The following is an 11,360-nucleotide window of genomic DNA, read 5'->3' as shown; positions in this document are numbered from 1 at the left end:
GCTCCTAAACAAGCAGTGCTGCATACATATTTATTTAAATCAAATCAAATTTTGCCATGTATACATCTTATGTGGGTATGGGAACGAAATAATATTTTGAATCATGACTCTAAGATAAAAATAATTCTATTTTTGCATAACCACTTGCTTTACTAAGATAAACACAGTTCTATTTTTGCATCTTTTATGTTCCATCATAATTGGAGAAAATCACTTGCTTTACTAATTTAGGTAGATTTCAAATATTACTAACGGTTGGTGGGCCCATATGGATTCCTACAGTGACAATCCAACACAATTGCTTTTTATATTTCATGGAAAAAAATTAACCCCCCCCCCCTCCCCCCCTCTCTCTCCTCGAGAGTCCCCATAAAATAAAATAAAGCAAAAAAATAATAATTTTTGAGCTTCATCGAAAGTGAAGAAAATGAATGGCTAAAGGACTCCCAAAACTTAAAATTAATATTCAACTGTGGATGTTATTTATTTATTTTTTAAAATTCTTAAATTTCTTCCTCTACGAGCCTAAGGCATCGGATCATGTTTTTGGATGCCAAGATGTGAACTCATGATCCTTAGTAAGATTTCAAATCTTATTATGTTAGTCAAGTTAGACAATCTCAATAATAGAAACAGTTTCCAACTCTCTTTGACATTTTATATATAATCTATGAGAAAACACTTGTCTTACTACTTAATAAACTTTCAAATCTTACTAACGGTGGTGGGATCCACATGTATTACCACATTGTCAATCCAACATAATAATAACCTTATAAATTTCATGTAAAAATTCAAGATAAAATAAAATAAACTAAAAATATTTTTTAACTTGATTCATGGTGTTGAAAGTGGATGGCTATCGTACTCCTAATACTTAAAATTAACATTTAAAGGTTGAAAGTAATGTTTTTGTATTTTTTTATAAAGTTCTTAGAATTTTGTCATCTACAATTATGTAGCGTCAAATCAAGTTTGTGGATGCAAAGTCAAATCAAGTTTTTGGATGCAAAGATGTGAGCTCACAACGTTTAGTGAGAATTGATATCTTACTAAATTATTCAGGATAGACTATCTTTATAAAAAAAATTGTTAGAAAAACACCTCTTCGTTGGAGATTTAACATATAAAAGACCTTTTTTTCTCATATTCTCTTTGTCTCTCAAACACCCTCCTTCCAATAATGATTCACAGATAGTGAAATCTTATCATAAAATCTTGAGCACACCCATCAAAGTGCGAAAGGTTAGAATTAATTCTCTCTCTCTCTCTCTCTATTTTAATTAAGACAAGAAGATATTTTATAAGTTTTTAAAATTAACTAATTTGAATGCAATGATATTCTAATCTTATCTGTTTTGTAAGGATTTTTTTTTAATTTAAAATATTAATTAAGTTAATTTTGAAGATAAGATTAGAGTATATTTTGGCAATTTTTTGAAATTAAAGTCAATTTAGGGATCATGATGTTTTGATCTTACCTATTTTGACAAAAATTCCATCAATGAAATTCAGATTAAATAGTAAAAATGTTATTATTGTAATATTATAATATTTAATTGATTTATATTATTTTCTAATGATATTTACATTAAATTAAGAACAATTAAAACTAAAAAAATATTAAATTAAAAATAATTATTATCAAATAACATTTCATGTTTTATGATAATAGATTTTTGATCGATATTATATGATAATAACACATATCCCAAGAATAAAATCCAACCATTAGATTTTGTGCATTGTTGATATGAACATTTGTTTTTCTTAACAGATAAATATATATTGCTTCAACGCGTAAGTAACAAGTGCAGGTGTCACTCACGTGCCGTGTCCGTCAGTCTTAAATATTTATTCATAGAAACGTCCAAGGAGGTATTATGAATTTAAAATTTTAAGACTAAACGTGTCAAGTAAATAGAAGGGTTTCTTCAAAATTTTGAAGTAGCTTAACAGCATCAAAATGGGACTCATCTCTCTCTCTCTATCTCAATTTCCCTCTCTAGGATCGTTAAGTCCGTCCCAAAGCAGAGTAGTGCAGGCTATATTTCTGCGTAAAAGATAAAGACCTACGAAATTCACGTGCCTATCTCAACAGAGAGTTTACAGAAAGATGTATATATATATATATTATTATCCATAACTTCCTCTTCTATTTTCTCAAAGAGTAGTTTCTCAAACAAATCAGAGAGAACAGATAGAGATCTCTCTATCTCTTTTTCTGCCTCAGTCTTTGAAATTCTTTCTATTTTAAGGAAGAGAGAGAGATGGGTAGGTGTTGGTTTGGAGGGTTTGTTGTTGTGGTGTTGTTAGTGGTGTTAATGTGTGGTGTCGATGGATACCCAATGGAGGATCTGGTAGTAAGTTTGCCTGGTCAACCGAAGGTTGACTTCAGGCAATTTGCTGGCTATATTGATGTAGATGTGAAGGCTGGAAGGAGTTTGTTTTACTATTTTGTTGAAGCAAATGGAGATGCAGATAAGAAACCCCTTACTCTCTGGTTGAATGGAGGTTTGTTTCTTTATTTTCTTCTCTTGAATTTTTTATTATTTGATGAGTAATCTTCTGTTTTAGTAAATCCCTTATTATTATTATAATTTTTTTTTTAAGTTTTTTTTTTTTTTCTTTTCTTAATGGGATTTTGCAAACTACTCTGTTTCAGTGTCTTTGAAGTATTAAAAAAAAAAAAAAAAAAATCAAATTTTCCATTACAATAACTGTAAACCAGAATCTAGATGACCACTTTCTGAAGCAATTTGGCTTCAAAATGAGATTCACCTTAAAACACTATAAAGGAATTAGTCTTTTTGATGACCCCACTATTCAGAATCAACAGATTCATGGAGCAACTCTTTAGTAAAACTAATAAGAACTTTGTCCTTTAACTTCATCACAAATAAAACTCTCTTTGAGTCAATGTGGGATAAAATTTGGAAGTTAATTTTTTTTTTCTTGGGTTCTCTTTGATTTTATACAATCTTCTAATTTTCATTAAAAGAGGGTCATATATATATATATATATATCTGTTTCAGTATCATGGAAGTGTTTTTTAAAAGAAACTAAACTTTTTTTAATTCTTTCTATTACAAGTACTGTAGATCAGACTTTAGATGTGGAATAAAATCTGAATCTAATTTCTATTTTACTCATTTATTTTTGTTGGGTCCATTTGATTTTATAACCCTCTTTTAATATCGAATAATTTTTTCGGCATAATTGAAGTACCATATGTTCTTAATTCAGGCCCAGGTTGTTCCTCCATTGGAGGAGGTGGCTTTACAGAATTGGGTCCATTCTTTCCAACAGGAGATGGTAGGGGCCTTCGAATAAATAAAAAATCATGGAACAAAGGTTTGAATTATTCGACTCCAAACTTGATATTGTTTCTAATCAATAAATCAACACTTTTTAACCCAATCGCCTTTGTTTCTTAATCACTTTCTAGCGTCGAATCTCCTATTTGTTGAATCTCCTGCTGGGGTCGGATGGTCATATTCAAATAGAACTTCAGACTATACCACTGGGGATCAATCCACTGGTACGATGAACAAGTCTTATATTTTTATGAATTGTTTTAGAAATTTTTTGTTGTAAAAGAACTGTTAGTTTTGATCTGACACTATTTCGATCTTATTTCTGGCTGACAGCTATGGACATGCACATGTTCCTTATGAATTGGTTTGAAAAGTTTCCAGAATTTAAGTCCAGAGACTTGTTTCTTACAGGAGAAAGCTATGCAGGTGTGATCAGTGTAACCATAGTCATGGTTCATATTCATTGAATTTTTCGGAGTTCATATTAAAAAAAAAAAAAAAAGAATTGTAATTTTAAGAAATCATTTTAATGGAGTGTCTTGTTGCAGGGCATTACATACCACAGTTGGCAACTGTGCTACTGGAGCACAATAAGCATTCAACTGATTACAAGTTCAAGATCAAAGGAGTAGCAGTAAGAGAATTTGCAAAACCATTAAAAAAAATTTCTTTTTTTTTAAATACTAAAAATACTAGTTTTCTATTTCTCCAAAATATAGATTGGGAATCCGCTACTCAACCTCGATAGGGATATCTCTTCAACCTATGAATTCTTTTGGTCCCATGGGATGATCTCTGATGAAATTGGTCTTGCGATCATGAGCCAATGCAATTTCAATGACTATACCTTCAACAGTCCGCATAACGTTTCTGATGTGTGCAACCAAGCTATTGCTGAAGCAAACCAAGTGGTTGGCGATTATATAAACAGTTATGACGTGATTCTTGATGTCTGTTACCCTTCTATTGTACAACAAGAGCTGCGATTGCGGAAAATGGTATTTCTATTGTTCCCATTATTTCTCACCGATGTCTTGGGTTCGATAAGTTGTGGCTAATGGGATATTGGTGTGGCAGGCTACTAAGATAAGTGTCGGGGTTGATGTGTGCATGACCTTTGAAAGACGTTTCTACTTGAATCTTCCGGAGGTTCAGCGGGCTCTTCATGCAAATCGGACCAATTTACCTTACAGTTGGTCTATGTGCAGTGAGTAAGTAAAATTGATCAAATATATTAGTTCAATAATACCGTTGAGTGTCTAGCTTTGGGAATTTATCTGTTTTTCCATGTAATCTTTTGCAATGCTCCCTACAATCTGTGATAATCGAATTAGACTCGATGCTTTCTCTAATTTTATATGTCTGGTATCTGTAATTCCTAGAGCCAAGCTTTATATGTTAGTGATACATGTAAATTTAATTGAAATTGTTAATTTAAAAAAACTTAGCTAGTAGTAATAAAGCTTGCATGTAGGAGAATTCTGATTTCATTTATGTTCAATGGGCACAGTGTACTGAATTATACTGACACCGATGGCAACATCAACATCCTTCCCTTGCTTAAAACGATAATCCAAAACCATATACCCGTCTGGATTTTCAGGTAAGCTTCTCTTCTTAAGAAAAAAAAAATACATTTTCTCTGACATTATTTACATAGTAGAATGATAAGTAGTTTTGCCCAAATATAGTGGAGATCAAGATTCTGTTGTACCATTACTGGGCTCACGTACGCTCGTCCGTGAACTAGCTCATGATATGAACTTTAAGATCACTGTCCCCTATGAAGCTTGGTTTCACAAAGGGCAGGTAATTTTTGCTTCTTTTCTTCCCTTTTTTTAATATTGTCTCAGTTATTTTCCATGTTTATTTCATTCTTTCTCTCACTGTCTCTTATTTTTTTCTTCTCCCTTCCATGAATAGGTGGGAGGTTGGGTAACTGAGTATGGAAATATGTTGACCTTTGCCACCGTAAGAGGAGCGGCTCATATGGTACCATATGCACAGCCATCAAGAGCTTTGCATCTGTTCAGGTCATTCGTGTTGGGCAGGAGATTACCAAATACAACTTATCCTCCAATCGATGATTGAAAAGCTTCACCATTCACCACACAATAATCACATTTTAGAGTGCCTTGTAATCCAGTATTTATTTATTTATGAATAAAACAGTAATAGAGTTTACTCAATTGGATTTGGGAAAGAGGAGTTAGTATAAGTTACTGAATGGTTAGAAGTTGGAACCATCCACCAAATTTCTACCTATGCATCTTCTGAAAATATACCAATGGTTTTACTGAAAATTCAGCCCTGAAAACTCAAATAATCAAATTAATAAATCTCTCCAATTCCAGCACAGATGAAAATGTATAAGCGATAAAAATCAACTAATACACCAAAAACGACAAGGTGTTAGCAGAGCAGAAAGTTAGAAGTCCATATCTCTTTGGGTTCATAGAACATCAGAACACTCCACCATGGTTTTAAATCTCAAAAAAAAAAAAAAAAAAATGTCTTATTGTTCTATTATGACCCATCTTGTTAACTCTTCGAATGGCTAACCATGAATTCTACCCACAACTTGGTCGACACGCACCTAATGTCGTATACTGATATCCATGAGTTACATATATACCATCGTCATTGTGTGGGCCAGTGGCCAAAAAATGTATCTTGATGACATTTACGCCATGGTTGATCTAGCACAGATCCTGAGTTATTGGTTGGCATATATCCATGGCTTATTCATTGTAAATTTCACAGAGTTGATTGCTACATATCTCAAGCAAAATTTAACATAAACCTGGGGCATTGACTAGCATAATTTGAAGTGGATCCTTATGTGACATTGACAATTCCTTGATTTGGTGATGATTGATTGCCTTTCTCTTAAGATTTGTTTTATTTTATTTTATCTATTTTAAGAAACCTTCTCCTAAATGAGAAGGAATGATTTTTAGCTCACAGCCCAAGAGCCGTTTGACATTGATCAGCAATAGACGCATGTCCTCATAGATTATCACATTGTGAATCTATCTAAACTTAAAATTAAAATTCAAAGATGAAAAATAAAGTTCTTTTAAGTTGTTAGAATTTAGTCCTCTACAACCCCATGGCATCGTATCATTTGCGCCACGCTCACAGCCATGTGAGCAAAAAAGCACTCAAATAAGAACTATCTATAAGTGGAATGAAATTATATTATGGATGGCCCAATAACTATATGAGATTTTATGTTACAATGGAATGAGATTTGTGGTTTGGCTGGGAATAGTCATTGGATTACCCATTAATTCAGCTATTGTTATACATGTGGATTGATTTTTGTTTTTGTTGAATCATGACGGATGGAAGGTCTCAAAGATTTTCACCACAACAATCATAATCAGTTTCATCAAAATCAAAGCCATGTCAAAAAATTCTAGGGTTTGCTTAAGTAATCATGATCCTTTATTCAATTCTCAACGTAATTAATCAGTCGTACCACTATTTACAATTTAAACATAATTATTTTGTAAACAAAATAAGTTCAAAACAAAAACAAGCACCCTCATCAACCAAGAAGATCAATTATTCCATTAGCAACAACACATAGATGCTCCAAAACCACTTCTCTTTGAGCCAATTCAGATGGATATGAAAGTCTAGGAGTCCCCAAGAACACATTATGGCAAGAATTTGGATAATCTGCCGCGGCGCCCACTTGCAATGCTGCACTGTCATAGTCATCAAAACCCAAGTCCTTAACTGATCCTTGAAGAGCTTCGCTCGCGGTCTTATATTTTTCGGAACATCGTTGAAGAACACTCTTCAATTTCGGGTCTGTAGCACTTTTAAGCAATCGGTCCAATATGAATGACGATGTATCGGTAGCATTAGCATTCGCAACATTGATGACGACAACTGCTAAACCTTTTACGTCTGCTGTTTGGCTTACTGGATTGGATTCGAGAGCGGAAACACATAAATCTGGATACTCAGTCGTCTTGCATGTCTTCTGGATCAAAGGGTAGTCTCCCTTTACAAAGATAGAAGATTGGTAGAAGAAGAGAGGGAGAAGAACAAGAAAGATGAGACTAAGTGGAACCATTTTTACTGCAAATTGTACAAAAGAAAACTTGGGTTTGATTGAGGTTTTCATCATGAGTTTATATAAAAGAATAAGAACAAGAGCAATTTTTGGAAAATGAGACCTTCACTGATTTTGTTAGCTATTTAAGTTGCATTAGTATCAAACGAGTGATTTTATTGCTTTATAGATAAAAGATCTCTTTCTTTCTTTCTTAATTTCTTCCTTTTTTTCTATTTTTTTCTTGCTATCTTTGGATGATAACTCACCATTGTTTCCAAATTATTAACTCGGATGAGTCAAACTATTAAAATCAGTTTAGTCATTTTAGAAATTTATATTTAAATTCAAATAATAGTAATTAGTAAGTTTCTATTATAAGATGGAATAATGGATGCTCGGTTACAAAATCATATTTTTAAGTAAATCATAAGCAATTAAATCACTAAAATATTAAAGAAATTAAACCATTAAAATATCCATCATTTCATATATAAATCGTCAAACCTAGTTTGAATTTTGAAAGAAAGCAGAGGCGTTAATGGGCTGGGTTGGACTGGGTGACAGGCTATTATTAAGCAACGTGGGCCGGTATTGAGCTGCATTTATGGACGCCATGAAGCAGATTTGGACCTAAGTGAAGCCCTACTAGATAAATGGCCTGGGTTGGGGCATAATTTTTAATAAAATAAGATTTGGCCCAAAATTTTAATACTTGGCCATGTCCGATTTGACTTGGGCTTGTTAATGATGTCAAAGGCCCTTCATATTCAAGGTCATATATACTAAATAAACGTACGGTTCGGAGTAACTTGTTCTGTTCAAGGCCTTATCCCAAGCTCCTAAAATGCCAGCCCAAGCCCGATCCAAGGTCAGGTTTAGACCATTCTACCTACACCCCTATCCATACAAGAATGAGCTTAGGAGAGGACAAGAAGGATCCAATCCATAGAATATTTCATGGCAACGTAAACCACATGTTCTGATACTGCCCTTTAAAGCTGATGATTAGTAATCAATAACACTTGGGGATTGTTTGTATGCAAATATTTCCAAATATGACTACAATTATTTCCTTCATTCAATTTTGTCTAAAACCATGTCTTCTGTTAATTCAAGATTTGAACACTCTTGAGTGAAAACGCTTGATGTTTTTCTATGTATCTTCGTAAAGCTCTTACTAACCAAAAATGCATAAGTGATTACTTTTCAACGCACTTAAGATGATGTCCTATGTCAATTTTTGGTATTTATCAACCCTTCCAAACAGGTTCTTGGCAAACCACAAAGATTCACATCTAAGAGTAAAATAAATAAATTTTGTGCAATAATAGCATATTAAGATTCGTAGTACCCATTGCTCGAGTAAATCTAATTTGTCTTCTACACCGAACTTAGACATTCAATCAACAGTAGCAATAAAGGGATAAAAAGGAGATTTAACAAACAAACCAACCTCAAATGTAACAAAACATGAAACAGTAAATCACCAATCAAGTAGATTGATTATCCCTAGAGCTATATCGCAAATATGCTCCAAAGCTTCTTCCCTATGTGCTAGCTCCAATGGGTACACCAATCTGGGAATTCGCTTATACGTGTTGTGGCAAGCATTGGGATAGTCCTTGGCTGCGGCAATTTGCACTGAAGCATAATCGAATGACATCAAATCTAATTGTTGGAGTGATGCTTGAAGTGCATCATTGGCATATGAGTACTTGTCAGCACATTCCTTTAGTACTTTCTTCATTGAAGTGCCACCGTTAGTGTTGCTGAGTAGCTGTGACGATAAATATGAGTATGTTCCATTGGCATTGGCCATCCCAATACCTATCATGACAGCGGCTAGACCCTTAGTATCAGCTTTCAAACTTGAAGAATTAGATTTGAGAGACGACATGCAGAGGTCATAGTAGTTTGTGCTCTTGCAAGTTTTTTGGATCAAATCTGCATCACCAATTACAAACAGATGGGATTGATGAAAGAAGTAAGTGAATGTGAGAGGAAGAACAAGAACAAGAACAAGCAAGAAACCAAGTGAACCCATTTGACCAAAAGAGGTGAACATATGGTCCTTTTGTTATACACTTTTATGTACAAAAAGAAGAGGAATTGCTCTCGAAATCTGGGTTTGATTTGTTCTAGGCATTGAAGCTAAGGACAATGGGTCTCATGTTTTATTATAAGATCTACATCTGGATTGATTTTCTCAAGTCACCAAGATTTATCTACTCAATATTATATAGTTTATTTTGTTCTCTTCTCTTCTCTTTCATGGAAGGTAAGACTTTCTTGTATGGTAGCCAGCTTTGTCAAATAAGTCACGGGTGACACCAGTGTGGACCCTCAATTCATTGTATTTGAAGCTGGAAAGTTTTGGCATGGTTTCCCATTGTACACAAGGGAAAACATCTGGTACATGTTGAGGTATTAATTTAAGTTATGTTGTCGATCCAGAAACCATTGATCCTGTGATCATCAATGTCATTTATTAATTTTTGTAAGAAATACGAATGCACTATTCATTTTAATTTTGAAAATGGTAAATTATCATTTTTAGAATTAAAATAATTCACACGAAGAGGAAAAAAAATTAATTTCTTATGAAGTGAATTTTATTTTAATACTTTAATAAAACTAAAGTGTATGTGAAATATTTTTTATTTTGAAAATGGTAATTTATCGATATCGAAATTAAAATGAACAATGCTATGAAATTGGAATTGCAAAACAAGATCACTAGCTTTATTGAGAATTTCACCCCAGAAATGTTGCCCACCCTTTGGTAGACTTAAAATCAACCTTTATCAATGACTCTTAACTATTGGATTAAGCCTATCTAGAATCCCAATGTTTATAGATGAAAAAGATCAGAAATCAATAATTAGGTTGATTTTTGGTGCATCTACTCATTATAGTGTGGGCCAAACATTAATTAATTAGTGGGTCAGAAAGACTGGGCAGTGGTACTTTTGCTATTTAGTACTGTCTTGTTGAGAGTTCATAGGTCACGTTTGTAAGCCAAGTCATTGTACATTAACTTAATTAACCAAACTCCTCATTTATTTTTATATGATTTTGATAGACCTGACACCACCTTTCGATGAATGTATGAGACACATGTGTGGTCTTAAACCGATGACACACTTTTGGACAATAGTCTCCTATAAAAGACTAAATAGAAAATGACTTAAATACCGTCGTCATTCAACTTTTAGCCAAAATACACTTGATTTTTTTCTCAACTATCAGCCATTTTCTAGATCTTCAAATTTTAAGATAAATTATTTTATACTTATTCAATCTCATCTTCGATCCATCATTTTCAATCTTTTACAGGTTTGATAGAGATTCTAATAAATTTGAAGACAAGGGTAAATTTTTTTATCTTAAAAGCTGAAGATGATTTATTTCGGAGAGCCTAGACCTTCCACAGACAAAATTGGCCCAAATACCATCTAATGATCTAACCATCAAATCACTCATTCACTCTTTAGCAAAGTTAAAAAAAAAAAAAAGAATAATGCATAATGTTGGAGTGGCCTCAGGTTGGAATCTTATATCACACTTTTTTGATGAGAAAGTGTATGAAAATTGTAGAAGTTTTTCATTTAGATACAAGTGAACAAAAAGCATTTATGGTTCTTATCTACTTTCAGGTCAAGAAGTGTGATATGAGGTCACTCTAGCACAACTCAAAAATAAAAATAAAAATGGATTGGATGCTTATCCGAAGAGGACCATAAATTAAATGGTTAGAATTTATTGAAAATTTTCATATATGAAAAATGTTAAAGTGACCATGTAGGACATTGTGTTTGGTACTGAGTTGACATGTAGGTGTACCTTGAATCATAGATGATTTTTCTCAGGATACGAGTGAGTATTAACGGTACTATGCACACCTCCATGTCGAATGCAGTGTCCTACATAGTCATTCTAGGACGACTCTTCGTGTATAATTAACAAAAGA

General features: G+C 33.2%; 2 protein-coding genes and 1 pseudogene across 2 annotated transcripts; 1 reads left to right on the top strand and 2 right to left on the bottom strand.

The window, feature by feature from the left end:
• The first annotated feature begins 2,020 nt into the window (after window positions 1-2,020).
• On the top strand, window positions 2,021-5,579 carry LOC147402843 (serine carboxypeptidase-like 42). Its single transcript, XM_086438205.1, has 10 exons — window positions 2,021-2,514; window positions 3,248-3,355; window positions 3,450-3,542; window positions 3,652-3,744; window positions 3,867-3,952; window positions 4,038-4,316; window positions 4,396-4,529; window positions 4,829-4,921; window positions 5,010-5,127; window positions 5,242-5,579. The coding sequence occupies exons 1-10, from the start codon at window positions 2,271-2,273 to the stop codon at window positions 5,407-5,409; spliced, it is 1,416 nt and encodes a 471-aa protein (XP_086294331.1). The 5' UTR covers window positions 2,021-2,270; the 3' UTR covers window positions 5,410-5,579.
• A 1,222-nt stretch (window positions 5,580-6,801) lies between these two features.
• Window positions 6,802-8,312, bottom strand: LOC147402842 (cell wall / vacuolar inhibitor of fructosidase 2 pseudogene; annotated as a pseudogene).
• Window positions 8,313-8,678: 366 nt separating this feature from the next.
• Window positions 8,679-9,613, bottom strand: C/VIF2 (cell wall / vacuolar inhibitor of fructosidase 2). Its single transcript, XM_086437603.1, has one exon. The coding sequence runs from the start codon at window positions 9,453-9,455 to the stop codon at window positions 8,874-8,876; it is 582 nt and encodes a 193-aa protein (XP_086293729.1). The 5' UTR covers window positions 9,456-9,613; the 3' UTR covers window positions 8,679-8,873.
• Window positions 9,614-11,360: the final 1,747 nt, after the last annotated feature.

This window comes from Akebia trifoliata, chromosome 4 (genome assembly GCF_017979445.1).
Source record: "Akebia trifoliata isolate Shusen 1 chromosome 4, ASM1797944v1, whole genome shotgun sequence".
Lineage (NCBI taxonomy): Eukaryota > Viridiplantae > Streptophyta > Magnoliopsida > Ranunculales > Lardizabalaceae > Akebia > Akebia trifoliata.
Note: the sequence above shows the minus strand (reverse complement) of the source record. Positions and strands in the feature narration are given on the sequence as shown.